General features: G+C 34.7%; 1 protein-coding gene and 1 long non-coding RNA gene across 2 annotated transcripts; both read left to right on the top strand.

The window, feature by feature from the left end:
• The first annotated feature begins 7,064 nt into the window (after window positions 1–7,064).
• On the top strand, window positions 7,065–18,963 carry LOC125876414 (probable plastidic glucose transporter 1). Its single transcript, XM_049557598.1, has 12 exons — window positions 7,065–7,302; window positions 7,393–7,522; window positions 8,288–8,488; window positions 13,845–13,944; window positions 14,545–14,657; window positions 16,411–16,504; window positions 16,579–16,735; window positions 17,453–17,599; window positions 17,701–17,774; window positions 18,075–18,163; window positions 18,246–18,360; window positions 18,488–18,963. The coding sequence occupies exons 1-12, from the start codon at window positions 7,104–7,106 to the stop codon at window positions 18,689–18,691; spliced, it is 1,623 nt and encodes a 540-aa protein (XP_049413555.1). The 5' UTR covers window positions 7,065–7,103; the 3' UTR covers window positions 18,692–18,963.
• On the top strand, window positions 10,333–12,246 carry LOC125876415 (uncharacterized). The gene is made up of 3 exons (XR_007447491.1): window positions 10,333–10,445; window positions 10,906–10,983; window positions 12,110–12,246. It is a non-coding gene; the product is annotated as an uncharacterized LOC125876415 (long non-coding RNA).
• Window positions 18,964–19,804: the final 841 nt, after the last annotated feature.

Here is a 19,804-nt window from a genome sequence, read left to right as displayed (position 1 = left end):
CAGCAGCCAAAGAGACTATAGCTCTAACAGTCACCATTTTCACCACTGGTGAAAATATTTCTTGATAATCAATACCTTAAATTTGATTGTACCCCTTTGCTACCAACCTAGCCTTGAATCTTTCAATCTTCCCATCAGCTTGATACTTGATCTTAAAAACCCATTTACATCCAATTGCGGATTTTCCTGCTGGCAGTTTAACCACTTCCCAAGTATTATTTTCTTCCAAGGCTTGGATTTCCAACTTCATCGCATCAACCCACATTTTATCTTTAATGGCCTCTTTATAGTTTCTCGGCTCAGTTTTAGTTGAGAATTTTGATAGGTATACTGCATAACTAGAAGATACATCCTGGTATGAGACCTGTGTAATGTAATCTTTCATCCATATGGGAGGTTTTGAGGACCTAAGAGATTGTCTTGGTTTTTCAGTAATAACAGGTACTAAATTATCAACATGCAGCTCATTGCCTTCATTGTTCTCAATAATTTCATTCATCATACCTTCATTTCCCACACATCTTCATCATCAGCATTGTCATCATCTGCATTGTTTGCACTGTCATTATGCATGTCAATCTCAGGAAATGTTTGTTCCTGAGGTAAGATTGTCTCCATATCATTCATCTTATCATATAATTCTTCATGGTTAATATCATGTTGTGTATTCAATCAAGGATTTGGAAATAGAGGCAATTGTCTAGTAACCATCGTTTGAAATGGGAAAACATTTTCCTTGAAGATGACATTCCTACTTACTATCAACCTTTTGCTGCACAAATTGTACATGAGGTACACTTTTTGAGTATCAGAATAACCCAAAAATACACCAGCATCAGCTCTTGGTGAGAATTTGTCTCCTTTAGGCAATATGGTAACATAGCCTAAGCATCTTAATGTTCTTAAATGATCAAGGTTTGCTTTGACATTGTGAAACACCTCATAAGGTGTCTTCCCTTCCAATACTGTTGTGGGCAGTCTATTGATCAAATACACAGGTGTAAGAATACATTCACCCCAAAATCTGAGAGGTATATGACCATTGAATCTGAGTGCTCTAGATACTTCAAGCACATGTCTGTGCTTTCTTTCTGCTACTCCATTTTGCTGTGGAGTGTAAGGGCAGCTACTTTCATGAATAATACCATTAGCTATAAAGAAATCATTGCAATCTTTATTAAAGAATTTTGTCCCATTGTCAGACCTCACTCTTTGAATGTGCTTATTAAACTGAGTTTTAACAAGAACATAAAAAGACTTCAAAATAGGGAACACATCACTTTTCAACTTCATCACATATACCCATGTCATTCTAGACTTATTATCAACAATAGTCAAGAAAAATATGTAACCATTATGAGTTGGTATTTTGTATGGTCCCCAAACATCTAAATGGTTTAATTCAAATATACTACTAGTTATAGAAAAACTCAAAGAAAAATACAATCTAGTCTGCTTCGCAAGTGGACATATAGGACATTTCTTATAGACATCATCTACAATATTTGAAGTCAAAGATAGTTGTTGTAACACCTTAGCTGAAGGATGCCCTAACCTGCTATGCCATAACTGTGTGTTATTCAATTTCTCACTGTGTGTCATCAATATCATCTCATTTCTCTTCCCTTCTCCATGTGGTGTTTGACTAGGGAGATAGTAGAGTCCATCCACCTTCTTACCAATCCCCTTCACTTTTTCATTGGAGAGGTCCTGAAAAACAACAAATTCAGGAAAGAAATTAACTGAGCGTTTCAATTGTTTTGTTAACTATGACACTGAGAGCAAATCAAATTTGAATGTAGGAACCACCAAAACATTCTCTAGTAAATCTCCTCTTGGTGTATGACAACTCCCTGAGTGTGTGACAGAAACAGTTTCTCCATTTGGCAGGTGAACATTTCTATTCAAATGATCAGGAAAATTGCAAGCAGAGTATAATCTATTCAGGTTATGAGTCATATGACAAGTTGCTCCTGAGTCAATTATCCAGCTTTCATTTGCAGTACTATTTACAGACAATGTTATAGCAATAAGTCCAGTTATACCTGCCATATTTGCTGCCATATTGACTCTTGAAGTTCCTGTTTTTTCCTTGTCCAGCACATGCAGAATTTTTTGATATTGTCCTTGAGTGAATGTAGGTTGAGCTGCCAATGTTAAAACCTCCTGCTATCTCACTCTTTGACCCTCTTCTTTTCTGCAGATTGGTGCAAAATCATTTTGCATCATTCCTTGATCGACTCTCACCTGATTTGCCTTCATTCCCTACATCTGTCCTGTGAAATTTTGATCATATCCTGAAGCAAAATTTTCAGGTTGTTTCTTCTTAAACTTCCAGTCAGGTGGATAGTCATTCAACTTGTAGCAATCCAGCTTAACATGACCCTGCAGGTTACAATAATCATAGATTTTATCCCAATTTTTCTTCTTCAATTGTGGAGATCTCATATTGTTCCTTTGAATATTTCTTCTCCCTGCATCATTGTTCCTCTGAAAATTTCCTATTCCTGCATAAAGAGCAGTAGGTTCTAGTGACTCCCTCCTTGATTGAGTACCTGCGGTCATCCTCTGACCTTCATCTGCTACGATCATAGCATAGGCCTTACTAACATATGGTAAAGGATTCATCATTAGGATTTGGCTACGAGCTTGACCAAAGACCTCATTCAATCCCATCAGAAATGCAAATAGCCTCAAGTAGGCTTGTTGATCCACATAAATCCTCGATTTATCACAGGTACATGATGGTGGAGGAACAAAAGCGTCGAATCCATCCCATAATAACCTCAATTTTGTAAAATAACCAGAGACAGTCAAGTTACCTTGATGTATTGTGCATATCTCTATGTACAGCTGGTATGGATCCATCAACCTTGTCAAATCTCTCCTTGAGATCACTCCATACTGTAGCTGCATCATCAGCATACACGATCCCACTGAGTAATTCCTTAGACACGGTGTTCATGATCCAAGCTAACACAAAGCAGTTACACTTCTCCCATTGTTCTTCCAATTCCAGTCTGTAGTCACTCCTCTTGCATGTTCCCAACACAAAACCAACTTTACTCTTTGCTCGAAGATTAATTAGCATAGATCGACTCCATAATGAGTAGTTCTCCATGCCTGTAAGCTGCACTGTGGTTAGAACACATCTAGGAGTATCAGACGGATGTAGATAAAGAGGATGATTCCTTTTTTTCTCAATTTCTTCCAAAGTTTCAACACCCTGTGTTGCAGACACAGTTCCAATCGATACTGATTCTCCAATAGTCATTGTTCCTCTACTTCCACAAAGTATCTACAATGGCGGAAACCTATTCTATGCAATTGAATCAAATCTCGACTCATGGCTTTGATACCATATTGAAACTCACACCATAAACAAGAGAACTGAAAGAGAATTCTTATTTCTCAAAACTGTAAAATGAATACAATGATGCACTGCTATTTATATACACTTTAACAATCTAACGAACTAACTACTTAGTTGTGCTAATTGATTCTGACGCTTCTAACTAACTAATTTACACGTGGACAATTAGCTACAGGTTAATTAACTAACTGTACAATTAACAATGTCATCAGCCAATTCTAATACATGTTCATTAAGAAAAATGAGTACTAAATTATTCATAATTATTAGATGTTCTTGAGAGTTGATCACTATTAAAAAGAAGTACTAATAATTATTTTTTAAAAAAGTTACTCTAAAGTAACACTTTATTTCGGGATATTTTGTTTGTTTGTTAAAGTAACACTTATTTTGAGACGGATGGAGTATTTCTGTGATTGTAATTCATAAAATATTTTAAATTATCAATCATTAAGACTTGTGGTATTTTTTGTGTAATTTTTAAATATTTAAATTTTATTTTATAAAAAATATAAAGTTTACATATTCAAATTCACAATTAAAATTACATTGTTTGACTCTCAAAATCCAAACAACAGACACATAATTGAAATTGAAGGAGAGGGAGTAAAATGAGAAAAAATGTTAGAATTTGAAAAAGACTAGTGATTTTAAAAATGATAAGAAGACAAAAATAGTGAAGCTTTGGGAGAAAATTAGAAGAACATGTCCACCGTAAATGGAGGGGCCATAGAGCTTTTTCTGTTTTTTTCAAGGAGGAAAAAATGGAGTATGTGTTTGACTATTGTCTAGCCTAATTTGCCCAACATGCATGCTACACTACTAACTCCAAGCGTTTATTTTAGACTTATTTGTCCATAAATAATGTTTACCATTTGATCTCCATCTACTTATTTGATATTGAACTTAAGTCGTGAGTCGTGAGTAGTTCATATGAATAGATTCGTTTTAATGTGTTTTTTAAGAGATTAACTTGCAACAAGTTATTAATAAGTATAACCCTCGCACAACTTTGTACGTGTGAAATAGAAGAAAACTTTTGATTACTGTTTTCTCCTTGTAAAAAAAATATAATTTTACTTTTTTTTAATGTAACATGGTAACAAAGAAAGTTCTTACAAAATCTTCCAAAAAGAACACACAGATAAAAGGATGTTTAGTTTGTGAACAAAAATATATTTTTAAGAGAGACGAAGTTGACTTTGAGAAATGTTTTTGGTGGTGAGTTTACTGATTTTTATTGCAAAACTAGGTAATGTTGCCCGTGCTATGCACGGGCACAGGTCCAATAATATAAATGGTATGTTTTGGGGCTAATAACGGAGATTTTGAAGCGATTGTTTGCGTGGATAAAGGAATAAGTTTTTTTATCACAAACTTGTATTTTATTTGACGCTATTCAAGGCACAATAAGACTATCCACATACAACATTTTTGAAATATTTTATGTTGTCAATTATCATGATTTATAGTATTTTTACGGTAGATTCACTTAAAGAATAATTTTTGTAATTTTTTTCAAAACATATTTTATGTTGTCATTATCATGATTTATAATATTTTTACACATTTTTTAAATATAAAAAAACCCCAAAAAAAAAAGACAAATAAATTAAAATGGACCCAATATATGTTATTTTTGTTGTCTCAATTTATGTCACACAAATAAAATTTGGAGAGTCATCCAAATTTTAATTTTTTTTTAAAAAAGGTTTCAAGTTATTAATTATTGTGATTTATAATATTTTGATGTAACTTTCAAATAACCAACATTACTGGTCACTTTGTTCTAATTTATGTGATATGGATAAAATTACAAAATTAACCCTTTTAAAATGTCTTTCAGATATTTTAAGTTGTTAATTATTATTATTTATAATACTTTTTTGGTAATTTTAAAATGATATATCTTATTTTTTCTGTCCCAATATATGTGACCCGGATAGAATTTTGAAAGTGAACCTATTTTATTATATATCCTTTAAATATGAAATATTTTAAGTCATTTGTAAATGATTTATTATATTATATTATTATATATTATATAAACTCCCTTATAGTAGAAAAATAAAAATATATTATATAGTAGAAAAAAAGACTTATTATATCATATATTATATATTATATATTATATATTATATAGGGAGTTTATGATTGGACATCATAATGTCCCATCATAAACTCCCTCTTATATAATAAGAGAAAATATACAATTGATTGTTCTTGCTTCGTGATATATTTTAATATTGGTATTAGAGCACCTAGTAATGATTTTCTTTCTTGACAAAATTATTTGAGAATTTTTGTTTGTTGTGTTGCTATAAAATAAATGTATCGAAAATTATTCTTTATCTATCACTCGTTTGAGTTTTAGACACTACTAATATGATATTTTCAAAATTTTCTCGTTTAGGATTTTCCGTTGATTGAAATTAAAAAATAAATGTAGCTATTTGTTCTTATTAAATTAAATAAAAGAACTCCTGAAAGTCTAATATTTAAAAATAATTGTGTGAGAAGATGATCTTTCTATCTATTATGACTCTTATTTGATATTGTTGGAAAAGTAATACAATAGTGATATTAACAGAAATAAAATAGTACTATAACAAATTTATCAGAATAAAAATTATGTCGTAAAAAATTATTATCTTAAAAGCGATTCTAATCCGATAATAATATAAATCATTAAAATTGATCACCTCAAAGTTTCACAACACTCCCAAATACTTACACTGATAGCTAAAAGTTTAAAGATTACGCAATTAAAATTTACCATATATTAAAAAGAGAATGAAAAATAGGTGTAGATAATTTACTAAGAAGGCTGGTTTGTATAGGCTAGACAAATTGTGCCATATAGCATCACATTGAATGGTATATATTGCCATTTTTATTGTTCCATTATTCCTATAATCCTATTATAAATTGGCTGAACAAGAGTAAACACGAAATGTTTTAATCCATGACTATTAAGTATATTTTATTGTTTTAAATTGTAATCTTTATTTCATGATCATTACGTTGACGGTTGTGTAGTAACATATTATTCTAGCAATGATGCTATTAATAATATTACATGACAAAATCAAATAAATGAATAAATTGACAAAAGAAAGAATATTTGGGATCTTTCTCAAAAATTAAAATTCCAACATGTGAAAATTGTTTTGTTAGGAATGTGATAGCTAAATTTCATCGCAATTAATTCATTCTGATATCTGTGGTCCAACTAATGAATGCGATAACTAAATTTTATGCTTATATATTTTATATTTATTTTCACGCGCTTTGATTATATATATTTATTTCTCATAAATTCAATTATACTATATGTCATTGTTTTAAAAAAAACAAACTATATGTCATTGAATTTTAACTTGCCAAATATCTTATATATGTCTCAAAAATTAATATTGATATGCCAAATTTCTTAAAATTGTATTGACTTATTCTTAGACTATCTTCAATGGATCTCTCGAAATCATTTTGATCCACACACCTATCAAAATAGTAAGTACTATGTTAAAGTTAATTTCAAAGCGGCTACACCACTTAAAAGCAAAATAAATAAATGACGAAATTCGTCTCTGTCGTTAAATCAGAATCACTATCGGTTCACTTGACCCGAATTCAAACCCGTTAGTGCCACCAGACCCGTAAGATTTTTTTCAGTGATTAATTCAACTCTCTGGTTTTGCCACAATGCAACAACAAGAAGCTTCATACAATGCTGCAAGCACTAGCAGTTCACCCACTTCAATGCTTCTCCACGCCCAATTTCGATCGAAAACATCAGTATTTTCACCATTTAAGAAGAAATAAACAATACCCTTTTTCCCATTCAACCTCTTTTTCAGTTTCCAGAGAGGTGAAAGTTTCTGCTAGCAGCAAACAGAAACCCCTTGATGTGAAGTCAGAGATTGGAGGTCTTATTCAGTCTTTTGTTTTTATATTCTATTTGGGTTTCTTTTTTCAAGATTGAATTGATAAAAAGTTCAGTTTTTTCTTTTTTTCAGATGATGAAGATGAGTTGTTACAAGAAAAGGTTATTGTTGCTGATGATGGAGGGGATTTGGGGTGGTTACCTGCCTTTCCTCATGTTTTGACTGCTTCAATGGCCAATTTCCTATTTGGTTACCACATTGGGTAATTATAATAGTTCTTATTCCTAATAAAAAAAGATACTTGCGTTGTTTCCGTTTGTTTGTTTTACTTTCCCTTTTAGTCGGTTTCAAATAGAATGCTTTTAACTTTTTTGACAACTTTTTAGTTCTAATATTCCAGTTGTCATGTTTAAGATCATGAGATTAAAGGATATTTTGGTACATTTTACTTTGGCATGGAGCTAGTAGTTTGCATGCTGGTTCAGTTTGTATTAATAAATTTATTAAATACGTATAAATGTTAAACTTAGAATCCAATTATTATCACTTCAAATCGTCATTGTAAAATTCAGAACCCATTAAGATGAAAGTCTAGGTTCGCCTTTGTTCTACATGTCTTTGGTGTAAGACCACAAGATCCAAATATTTATTTTCTTAAACTCCGTGCGAAGTCAAAACTAGACAAACAAATAGAAACGGCGGGAGTACTAACAAAAAACACTTTTGCTCTTGAACATATTGCTTAGGCTTGAACTAATTTGAACGAATTGCTTATGGTGAAGTTCAAAAATGGTGTTTACATTTGCACACACACACTTCATTATCAGTGGAAAAAAGCATCTGGTGTGGACTCTTAAATGTTTTTTTTACCAAACAAACTTCGACTGTTGATCATTGCAACTTATATAGTGAATGAAGGCGTAAAAACTTTAGATTTTGTTTCCATGGGAGCCGGAAAACTTCTGAAGTAATTTGTATGCTTTCTAGGCTTTTGCGACTAATTTTCAGTTTTTGCTGTATACTGTAGAGTAATGAATGGTCCTATAGTGTCGATTGCCAAAGAGCTTGGGTTTGAGGGAAATTCATTTCTTGAAGGACTTGTGGTAAGCATATTTATTGGTGGTGCATTCATAGGAAGCATAGCCTGTGGTTCCCTTGTTGATAAACTTGGTTGTCGTCGCACTATTCAAATTGACACAGTACCACTTATTCTTGGGGCAATTGTAAGGTAAGTCATTTATACCAAGCATTTTGGCTTTATTATCTATCTTTATTTTTGCAGTTGAAAGGTGCAAAATTCTCCTCTTACCCTGAAATAATTATGCAGTTCCAAGTATGATCAACCTTCCTAATGTTTAGGCTTATTTTGAAAATTGATTCATATTCCATTTGAGAAAAAATATTTACAGTTATTAATGGGTTAGGAAGTACATAAACAAAACATTTCAGATTTAAAAATATACGAGGGTTACTCCCTTCGTGTCAATCTATGTTTTCTCTTCAACTGCTATAGTAATTGAGATGACAGTTAAAATTCCATTGTAGAATTGACAGATAATAATTTATCTTTTATAAAAAAGTTATCTTGAAAATTGAGATAAAGTTATGTTTATCAAGAATTTGATCCTCTTAAATAATAGTAGTACTTCTATGTTACGTTTTCTCTAGCAAAAGAGTGAAAGGTATTAGAAAACATAGACAAATAATTTCCTTCTTTGAAACTCTGCATAATGTTGGGATAACAAAAAAGAATAGGACGTAGAGAATTTGACAACGAGTACAACATCAACTGTGCCTTCACAAACAAGTTTGGTTTGGTTATATGAATTTCTCACTGACAATGTTTCTCCAATTAAATTACGAATAAAAATAGAAGCACCAGAAATTCTCTTAATTTTCTACTGGCATAAAAATCTCTACTAGGCTAAAAGACTCCTAAAAAGCATAATACCTAAGGTAAACATACTAACATGACTAAAACATATTCCCAACTAATTGGTATTGCATCTATAGATCTAAATCTTCTATGTGCCTTATCTCTCCTTAAGTTTGTATGCTTTCCAAGAGATCATATACCTTGCCCCCTTTTAATACATTCATTCACCCATTTTATCACACCTACACACTGGTACATCTGTAGGTCGACACATTACATGTACAAACCATCTCAAGAGATCTTCTCTCATTTTTATCCCCAATGTGTGTTTCTTGTACCTACTGTGAATGTGATCATTTTTAATCTTGTATGAACACACATCCATCTCAACATCCACATCTTTTGTGATACTCATCTTGTGGATGTGTTGGATTTTACCGGCTCAACTCTCACTTACATATAAAATTATTGGTCTTACAATTATTCTATAAAATCTTTCTTTCACTTTGGTAGGAATTCTTCTATGAGGTAACACCCTGACAGCTCTTCTTTATTTCAACCATCCTATTTTGATTCAATATGTATCATTTTTTTTTACATAAGGTACTATTGTATTCCTCAGCATTAAGGAATGCTGGCTCATTAACGTTTCAAGGACACTTCATCTAATTCTAAGTGTCAACGATCGCTAGTCAGTATATAACCCAACTAAATGAGTTGGGGTCGAATCCCACAGGGAGCGGTACGTGTTTAAGATTCAAGAGGTAAGTGTGGACATACTTAAATCAGTCATAGGAATAGACATTATCGAATAAAAACATAATTCAAATCAGGGTGTGACACAAATGTCAAATCAGGGGGTTTTGGTTTTAATTATCAACTACAGCAGCAACAAATAACACAAAATAAGAATAATGAGACGGGTTCTTGGGATGTGATTCAATTATAGACTAATGTAGACAAATAGGTAATTGCAACTGTTAGAAATTAGCTGTAAATTAGTGAATAAGCTAGACTATAGAGGAGGTAAACTTTCTCTCGAACAATTTACCNGTATGGTTGCATATCTCGTTTGCATGCACGGGGTTTCGAACGAGATCGGAGCACCTCATCGGAGTTTTTAGTTTTGGAAATTATTGCAGATTTTCTGCAATAAATTGCAGAAAATCAGCAACATTTCCCAAACTTCAAACCATCATAACTCTCTCATCTCTCAACCGATTTGGGCGATTCAAAAGGCAAAGTTGTGAGATTTTTCGAGGACAACGCATTGGTGATCTCGGATAGTGATTTGGAGTCCCCGTTTGAGGTAATTTTCGAAAAATACCTGCTGCCACACCCTTTTGGTGTGCTTGATTTTGGAAGATTTTGAGACTTGTTTTCTCAACCTTTCTAGGTCCGATTTCAGTGATTTTTGAGGCTATCTTGAGTGGTTTTTCGAGGAGAACATCGTGGTGTTGTCGCATTTCACTGTAGACCTTCAGTTTCTGGTAAATACACTGATTCAACTGCTGTCCCATTTCTAATTTTTGAGAAAATTTGGGTTTTAGTTGCATGTTGATATTGTGTTGTTCCCGAGCCCCGAATTGTGTCCCATTTTGGGACATGAGCTGGGGGAACTGGTTAGGACCCACTTTTGGGGTTAATTTCGAAATTTCCTGCGCGGGTCCCACGATTCCCGTTTTGACTCCAAAATTGACCCCGTCTTCGTTTATTGTGATTTTGGTGTCTAAACGACCGTAATAACGTTGTGACTCTATTTTTGATAGCGGGGCAGCGTTTCGAGACCGTTCGGAAAGGGAAAGCTCCGAAAGAGTGATTTTGGAGCGCGTGTGATCGGCCTACAAGTAGGCTACGGTTTCCCTCTCTTAGATTGAGCTTGAGAGTGTGAATGCATGTTGATTAGTTGGGATTTGGGTTGTTAGTGATTGAATCATGCATAGGTGTTTGGAAATCATGTTTTCGGCCTAGTTCGAGAATTATCGGGTAAATGTGAGCATGCTTTGTGTTATTAACGGACCCTCCTCGCTATGTGGAGTGCTTGCATGCTTAATTATTGTTTATTTGAAGAATGTTGGGCCTTAGTTTAGGTTTGACTAGGGCTTGCCTTAGAAATACATTATTCGGATCCAATAGGCCTTAGTTTTGCCCTGACGTCGCTCAGCCGGCTTAGATCCCTGTAAACTGGTGTAGCAGACTTGAGTCTGATAGTTTGGGCCTTAGTTAGGCGATACTCTTTCTCCGACTATAGTTATCCTTATTTTCCCCGATGTTACGGCTTCACGAGTTACATCGGCGACACTAGTTTTACTTCGCGATTTGATTTTCGATTTGGTTCCAAGGACTTACATTGATTGGCTAAGTATGGACGGCGTTCCACGGACATTTATGAGTGTGGATCGATTAGGACTCTTTCAGCAGCTACATTGGCACCTTTATAGAGCATCCGGTTTAAGTTCCGGCCTCTATTGCCCAGATACTTATATAGAGCATCCGGTTAGAGTTCCGGCCTCATATACTTGATACTTGTGATTGGTTACTTAGGTACTTCTGTTGAGCATCCGGTTCGAGGTCCGGCCTCCGTACTGTCAGATTCTACTAATTAGGGTTGAGATTCTGGTTCGATGTTCTCCGTTCTTGGGTTCTTATATGCAATTCTCTTTAGTTTTAGTTATTCTGTGTACTCGTCGGGCTTATGGGGTCCGTTCGGGTTTTTATTTAACTTGCGCACGAGTGTACCTTCTGGGCTTATGGGGTCCAGTTAGGTATAGTTAGCTTATAGATTACTTTAGTTAGTTCTTTGTACACTCGTGTGCATTCCTTTGTTAGTTAGATTTTTGTTCTTGACCTCGATTTGTGTATTCCTTCTTTTCATATTGCCTTTACTTTTCAAGTTCAGTCGGCCTATGATGCCTACTGGGTACCTGTTGTTTTGGTACTTATGCTACGCTCTGCATCTATTTCGTGATGCAGGTCCGGGCACTAGTAGCCAGCGTTGATCGAGCTTGGAGCAGTCTGATCTGGAGACGGGGGTGAGCACACGGCGTTTTGTACTATTTCAGTCTCCATCTGTATATATAGACTTGTCTTTTACCTTTCGAGACAGTCCAGTCTCTNCGCTGACTTGATTTTCTCCTTCAGAGCTTGGCACTCTGGAACTTTAGGCGGTCAAGAAGCCCTTTGGCGACTCTCCAAGTAGACTTTGCGAACACCATGCTTCCTTTTCTTCACTCTTTCAGCTTACTTCGTTCCTTTTTGCAAATTAGTGTCATTGCATTGTTCCTCAATCCATATACCTAGAAATCAAGGGTTTTACATCAGTTATTGGCACAAAACAAGCATTTGAGGACACTAAACCTATACAAATAAATCCCTAAATGAGTCCAAATCTCGGACTCATCACTGGCCACCTCCAAAAATTGTTACAGAAATAGAAGATAGAATCTTGATTTACAAAGCTCCTAAGAAATCGACAAAGTCATCTACTTCCTCTATACAGTTCTCTTTACACCAAAAAAATAGGGGGACTTGTCGGACTTTGATTTATTTTCAAAGCATCTCCCATTTCTTTGTCTCCATATGCCCACCAGATACATAAAGGTATCATCTTCCACCACTTCTTCTGGCTCTTGCCCCCCCTCCCCTCTGCTGATCTAGCAGCTTAGTAGATCAGTTGTATGCTCAGGCATTGTCCACTCAATCTTTGTAAGAGTGATCAGTCCATTCTTCTGGAACAACGAGCCAAGACATCTGAATTATTTGCATTTTGGCAACATAACCTCATCTAATGTCACCTCAACTTCACTCTTTTCATGCAGACCAAATTTGCAGTATATATACTTTGTCTTACTTCTACTTCTTCTAAAATCCTTTGGGGTTGTTTGGTTCTTGAGATAAGGCATAATAATCTCAGGATAAAATGTGAAATCATTAATTTCTGGGTTGTTTCTGATATAAGTAGTTCCAGGATTAGTTATACCACAATTTTGGTATTAATTTATGCCACATTCAATGTGGGATAACAATCCCAGGATAGCTACTCCTGGGATAAGACAACCAAATGTCAAAAGTTTCCTTCTTCAAAGTTCTTCTTCCAAAGTGCTTAAGAAGACTATGGTGAAAATTTAAAATAGAAGTTTTTCCAAATTTATCTCCCAAAACATGTTCTATATAAACTCTGTATATCCCATTTTTAAGCCAATGAACCAAACATCTCTTAAAAAAAATATCCACTAAATAATCCCATTATTATTTAATTTTCATATTATAGTCCCCGGGATAACTTGTTTTGCAAACTAAACGCCCCTTACAATCTAGAGTGCTTCTCCATAATTCAAGCTTTTGGTGGACACCCTCGCTAGTTTCTTCAATTAGCGCAATACTATAAGCAAATAGCATACACCATGGACCTCATCTTGTATTGTGTTGGTTAGGTCATCCATGACTTGACAATGAGTATTTACAGCAAAACATTTTAAAGTTATGCCTCTCCAAATAATAATTATCTCATGCGAAATGGAACTGTTAGGTAGTAAGATTTTTCATTACTTAAGAAGCTAACATGTTTCAACAGTTGCAAATTGTGTTATACCCTCATTCGATTGTTAAACCTTCTTGTCTATGCCTAACAACTGGAAAGAGGAGAATAATAATTTGCTTGTGGTTCAATAATTGCCATTTATCATGTCTGGTGTTCTTCAATTGACAGTGCACAAGCTCAGTCCATTGAAGAAATGCTGTTGGGAAGATTCCTTGTTGGCCTTGGAATTGGTGTTAATACAGTACTAGTTCCAATTTATATTTCTGAGGTAATGCCTCTAATAACTTATAATTTCTTTATCTAGGACCTCATTCTGGAATTTAATAAAAGTTCTGCTTTGGCGTCGATGCCAACATCTGGCTTTTCTGTTCATTTCTGGGGTGCATGGGGAGGTAAGTCTGATTGTTGCAACTAGGGGAAAATCAGAATAAACTACTTAATATGTGGTTTGGGCTACTTTTGCCTTTCCAAATTGGAAAACGTGTGCTTGTGTTAATCTAGGATGAGATTTGCTTATATATGTGTCATAACTTAGCGAAAATTCTTAAGGTGAAAATTGTACTTTTAGACATCTTCCACTAGAGACGCTAAAAGATCTTGGAAGATCGCTGCTGCAGAAAGATGATAGTTTTGGTTTGTGCGCACTTTCCCTGAATCTTTTTGGGGAGTGATGATTTTCTCCCTTCTTCTTGGTCATGAGCTATCCTTTACTGTGGAGGGAAAAGCTTTTTGAGAGTGACCATTTGATTTGGGAAGGACTTATGGAACTCTTTTGCTTGACAATACATATCTATTGCTCTCTTAGATATCTGTAGTGAGTCAGAGAGACATTTTATTTCTCAGATAATCATAAATGTTTGTGTTGTAGATTGCTCCAACTAATTATAGGGGATCCCTGGGGACGTTATGCCAAATTGGTACATGCATTGGTATTATTGCATCACTTTATCTGGCAATTTCTTCGGAAAATGATCCCCACTGGTGAGTACTCGTAATTATCTTTTTCTCTCCCACTACCTTCCATAATAAATGCCTGCTGCAGGCAGTGTACAGAACTCTGTTGGAATATATTTGAATTGACTATGTTGCATTGTTGCAAGAGCTCCTAAATTGCAAGTGTGATGGTACTCTGTATCTTTACTGGAAACTAGATCCATCTTCGTTGAGTTTAAGACTCCTTGAAAATAATTTAACCCCTTGGGGGACAGATCTTGTTGTTGCATTGAAATAGATATATGTTAACTAATCTGTCTAATTCTTTTTCAATGCATTTAATGCCTTTCTGTGTTTGAAGTCTATATATTACTTTTACATTTCAACTTCTAATCATCCTAGCTTATGTTATGTGGATGAGCAGAACCTTTGCTGTTGTCTAGAAATGATTTAGTTGATACTGCTCCCTCTTTCATTTTATTTTCTAATGCTTTTAGGGGTCATTTAGTTTGAGGATTAGAAAAACTAATCTTGCTATAAAACTTTAGCATTTTGTTTCTTGTAAAACCTATGTTGCTCGGACTCGGGTGTCGGATATGGGCACAGATCTTGAGGTTGGATTCGGCATGATCGAAATTTTAGGATTCGTGGGTATGGATAAGGGTGCAGGGATTCGGTAAAAAGTAATTCAAAAAAATTCTAAGAGTATAGCTACAAAAAATATGCCTAGATAATGAGATATTCTGTGGAAGAACTTGCATGTAGTTTGTAGAGGGCATGTGATTTAATCTTCCATTCAGGCAATTAGAGTGCTAGACTGGATTCTCCGAGATGGACAATACTTCATCCATTCTCCTAAAATTTATACAACAAAGTAGCAAACTAAATATTAAAAACATACTAAAGTACAACAAAGATAATTGAAAGAATTTGACATAAAGCATAAGAAAACTCATCTTTTATCTTACTCCACATCTTTGCCTCTTCAGTAATCAAGATGCAAAATACAACTTTTTAAAGTAAATTAGAGTAAAATAAGCCAACTTAAACAAAATAAAATCTGTATTCTTTTATGTTTATGACATCAACAGAGAGACATGTTCAAAAAAGTTTATACATTTCAAGTCATGTTCAAAAAGATTTATACACACTTCAAGTCATGTTCAAAAAAAAAAAAGAATAGAGAGTCAAGTCATATTCAAATTAGCTTTCTTCAATATCTTCCTCCAATTTTTCAAATTCTTCTCCAAAGACCACTACTTCTAATTGAGGTTCGACCTATTATTTTAAAAGGGTGTAAACATACACATATCATCAATTTAGCACTATGTCGATTAGAGTATCTAAAGACAAAAGTTCTCTTAAACTAGGCAATCCCTACAACAATCCATGTGTTATTACTTGTAGCATGAAAATTCATACATTGTTATTCACCACATGAAAATTTGTTCATTATATGCAATGCTTACATTATAATCCAAGCATAATCAGACTGTGGACCAATCAACTCCTTAGTTTCTTCTCCTTTTAATGGTTTATTACCAGAAGTAGGCAAGATATAATGCAACAAGCACAGAAATTCATGCTTCACATTCCATGTAGAGGAGGCAGAATCTTTAGTAGACATGCTAGGTTTATTATGAACTTAGATGGACATAGTTGGGAAGTTGTTCTCTTGTAAATATGGCTTGCACAGCCTTAGTGCTGTTTCTCGTTTGTATTAATGCACTTGTTACCATTCTCCCCAAAGAAAAGAAATTCATGCTTCAAATGGTGGGTGCTTTGATCCAAACATTGGCAGGTGGAGGACAATGCTCTATATTGCTAGTGTTCCAGGATTTATCCTAGCTCTTGGTATGCAATTTTCCGTTGAGAGCCCTCGCTGGCTATGCAAGGTATCAATTTAATTCATGGCATGTTTGTATTAAATATGTACTGCTGCTAATTTTTCTATCAGAGATATATGTAGGCTGGGAGACTCAATGAGGCAAAAAAAGTCATCAATAACTTATGGGGTTCATCAGAAGTAGATAAAGCTATCAAAGAATTTGAGTCTGTCCTAAAGAATGATGGGGGTGACTTGAACAGCAGTTGGCTGGAGCTCCTAGAGGAACCACACTCCAGAGGTTGTATGAAGGTGGTTTGTTAATACATGATCCTTTATTAGGTTTAAGGTGGTTTTTTAGATTTCATATATTAAGCTTTCATGTGCTAATTTTGATCCATTCAGGTGCCTAAAATATCCATACATTGCAAACCAGTTTCTTTCTTTGTTTGATTCAAGTAGATGGATTTGAATTTGATGGTTGTCACTTAACTTCTTACGCGTTGTATTCTGGGGGTTTGAGGGGAATATCATGAAAATATGCTTGAAATTTAAAACTGCACATTTCTGGGATAATATTATGAGTCTTCTCCTATAGTGAGTCTTCTCCTATAGTGTATATCTGGAGCTCCGCGGGATTGCTCTTAATTTGAGTTAGCCGGCAATATTTAATAGCTGCCTCCACTTCGTAGAGTTGAACACTTCTGAACATTTTTAAAAATGACGTCTGGCATTTAATTGGATTATCATCTGCCCAACTCATTGAAAGTTGTAATGTTCTTTGATTGTTTTTCAAGACTACCCTTTACAGATTTTTGGTTACACTATAACTTGTTTGGCTGGTGCCCATGGTTAATATCTTCCACTGTTGGCTTAAGTTTTTTCCTGGCATGCTGGATACTCACACATCTTGGTGTAAAATGTGCAATAATCTGCTGCTGTTATGCATGCTGTACGAGCATGCACATAAAAGTGTCAATCCTCCAAATTAGGCTTCAACTTTGTTCTTTTCCTGCAGTTGCTACCATTGGAGGTGCCTTGTTTGTACTTCAACAGCTTGCTGGTATAAATGGAGTTCTCTACTTTTCATCCTTGACTTTCAAAGATGTTGGAATCTCAAGCAGCGCTTTAGCAAGCTTATATGTGGGACTAACCAACTTTGCAGGTATGTAATGGGTTCAATCACTTGAGATGCGCTTTACAAGACCTGCTAAATTTCACGTCGTTCCAAGATAATGTTTAGTTGTCACTATGTGCTTCTTGCAGGTGCACTATGTGCTTTATACTTGATGGATAAGCAGGGGAGGCAGAGACTTCTAATTGGAAGCTACGCTGGAATGGTGAGTAAAGAAATGTCTCTCCTATAGTAAAAGATCAACATAAATTGCTCTCTGAAGGGGCATATTTCTGGTCCTGATTTCTTCCCTTCACCCCCTTCTGTCACAATAATGGCATGTTTCTGGATCCCAAAATCTTCCCTTCACCCCCTTCTGGCACAATAATAGCATGTTTCTGATTCCCGATTTCTTCCCCACACCTTCTTCTGGCCCAATAACAGAGGAAGGGAAAAATAAAAATCAAACGCTTTGAGTTCATTTTCAAAATACTCAACTCACTTTCATAGGTTCTGTCTTTTGCAGGCTTTATCAATGTTTCTGATTGTTTATGCTATCAGCTTTCCATTGGACGGTGAAATAAGCAACAACTTATCAATACTGGGAACAATCTTGTATGCATCAATACAAAAAATGCTCAGAGAATACTATTTGAATTTCCCTGTGTTCTCTCTTTAACATCTCACTCTGATATAGGTATATATTCACCTTTGCTGTTGGAGCTGGGCCAGTAACTGGTCTTATAATACCAGAGCTCAGCAGCAGCAGGACACGGGGGAAAATAATGGCCTTTAGTTTCTCCGTTCATTGGGTATGTATCAAGATCACGTGTGTCATTTCAGCGCTTCAGACCAGTTAGCTGCAATCTATTAAGTACTTAGGTCATGTGAACGAACTATGTTTCTATTTATCTTGACTCGTTGATGGTGAATGAACAGGTCTTCAACTTCTTGGTGGGTCTGTTTTTTCTAGAACTCGTTCAGAAATTTGGTGTTGCTCCAGTTTATGGAAGCTTTGGTGCTGTATCATTGTTGGCAGCAGCCTTTGCTTACTTCTTTATAGTTGAGACTAAAGGTCGATCCCTTGAAGAGATTGAAATGTCACTAAATCCCAAATTTCAGGGCAAACGTAATTCAGAATAATCTCATCTTATGGGTCATGCTGAAGAAAAATTGGAGAAACTGCAGGGGCTTGTGGAACAAAAAGTCGAGCAACACTGTGCATAACACTATTCTATGCGCGATTTTATACTAGTATTTAAAGCAACATTGTAAGTTGTAGTTTGATATCACTCTTGTATTATGTTTGTTCTGCAAATTCAAAAAGGTCATGTTTCTTCTTCCAAGGGCATTGTACATTATGTTTAGGTTCCCTGTAAATTGTTGGCACCATTTTCAGCTTTAAACAAAGAGACTATATCTCCCCGGAAACCCCTTCCTACGTCGCCACTTAATATTTCTTGGTCTGCATTGTCCAAACCTTATGGGCACTAGGCTAAGTGTGAGCTGGATCACTTAGCCACGCTTTATGATTAGAAAAGCGAGCATCGCGGATTTGGAAGGCAGGGTGTACGTAAATCTTACCTTACTAGAGAGGTTCAGTCCAAGTGTAGTGAATTGGAGTAATGCACTACTGGAAATTTTTATTCATAGGGCAGAATTTAATAGGGGTGTACATGGTCGAATTAGTTCAGGTTTTTCAAATATCAAACCAAACCATTTGTGTCGGGTTTTTAAATCTATAAATCAAACCAAACCAATAAAACTAGGGTTTTTCAACCTCGGGTTTATTCGGATTCTTTCGGGTTTTTCCGCTAAAGTATTCATACAAACATATAATTTACTTATACTTCAAATATTTCTTCAATCCTACCAAAAACAACTATCTAAGGTGCTTCTTAAGAATACAACACAAACAATGATATGATTAATGACACTAACATATCCAAAAAATAATAATAATAATAATGAAATCGCGTAAAACAAATATTGCAAATTAACAAGTCATAATGAAAATGATCATAATTTAAAAGTACTAAATCATGCTAAAATAAGTTTAATAAGTATTAGTTACATGATTAAATATTAAAGGAAATCAAAATTGGATTATGTACTTAAATTGTCTAAGCCAATGTAAAACCAAAGAACAAATATTCAATATTATTGTCATTCTTAGTGTTAAATTGATTTTCTTTTTGCATTAGTATTAATTTGATTTTGATTTAAGTTTTATTATAATTACCAACATCTATGGAC

This window comes from Solanum stenotomum, chromosome 9, assembly GCF_019186545.1.
Source record: "Solanum stenotomum isolate F172 chromosome 9, ASM1918654v1, whole genome shotgun sequence".
Lineage (NCBI taxonomy): Eukaryota > Viridiplantae > Streptophyta > Magnoliopsida > Solanales > Solanaceae > Solanum > Solanum stenotomum.
The sequence above is the reverse complement of the archived record's forward strand: the minus strand, read 5'-3'. Positions and strand labels throughout refer to the sequence as shown.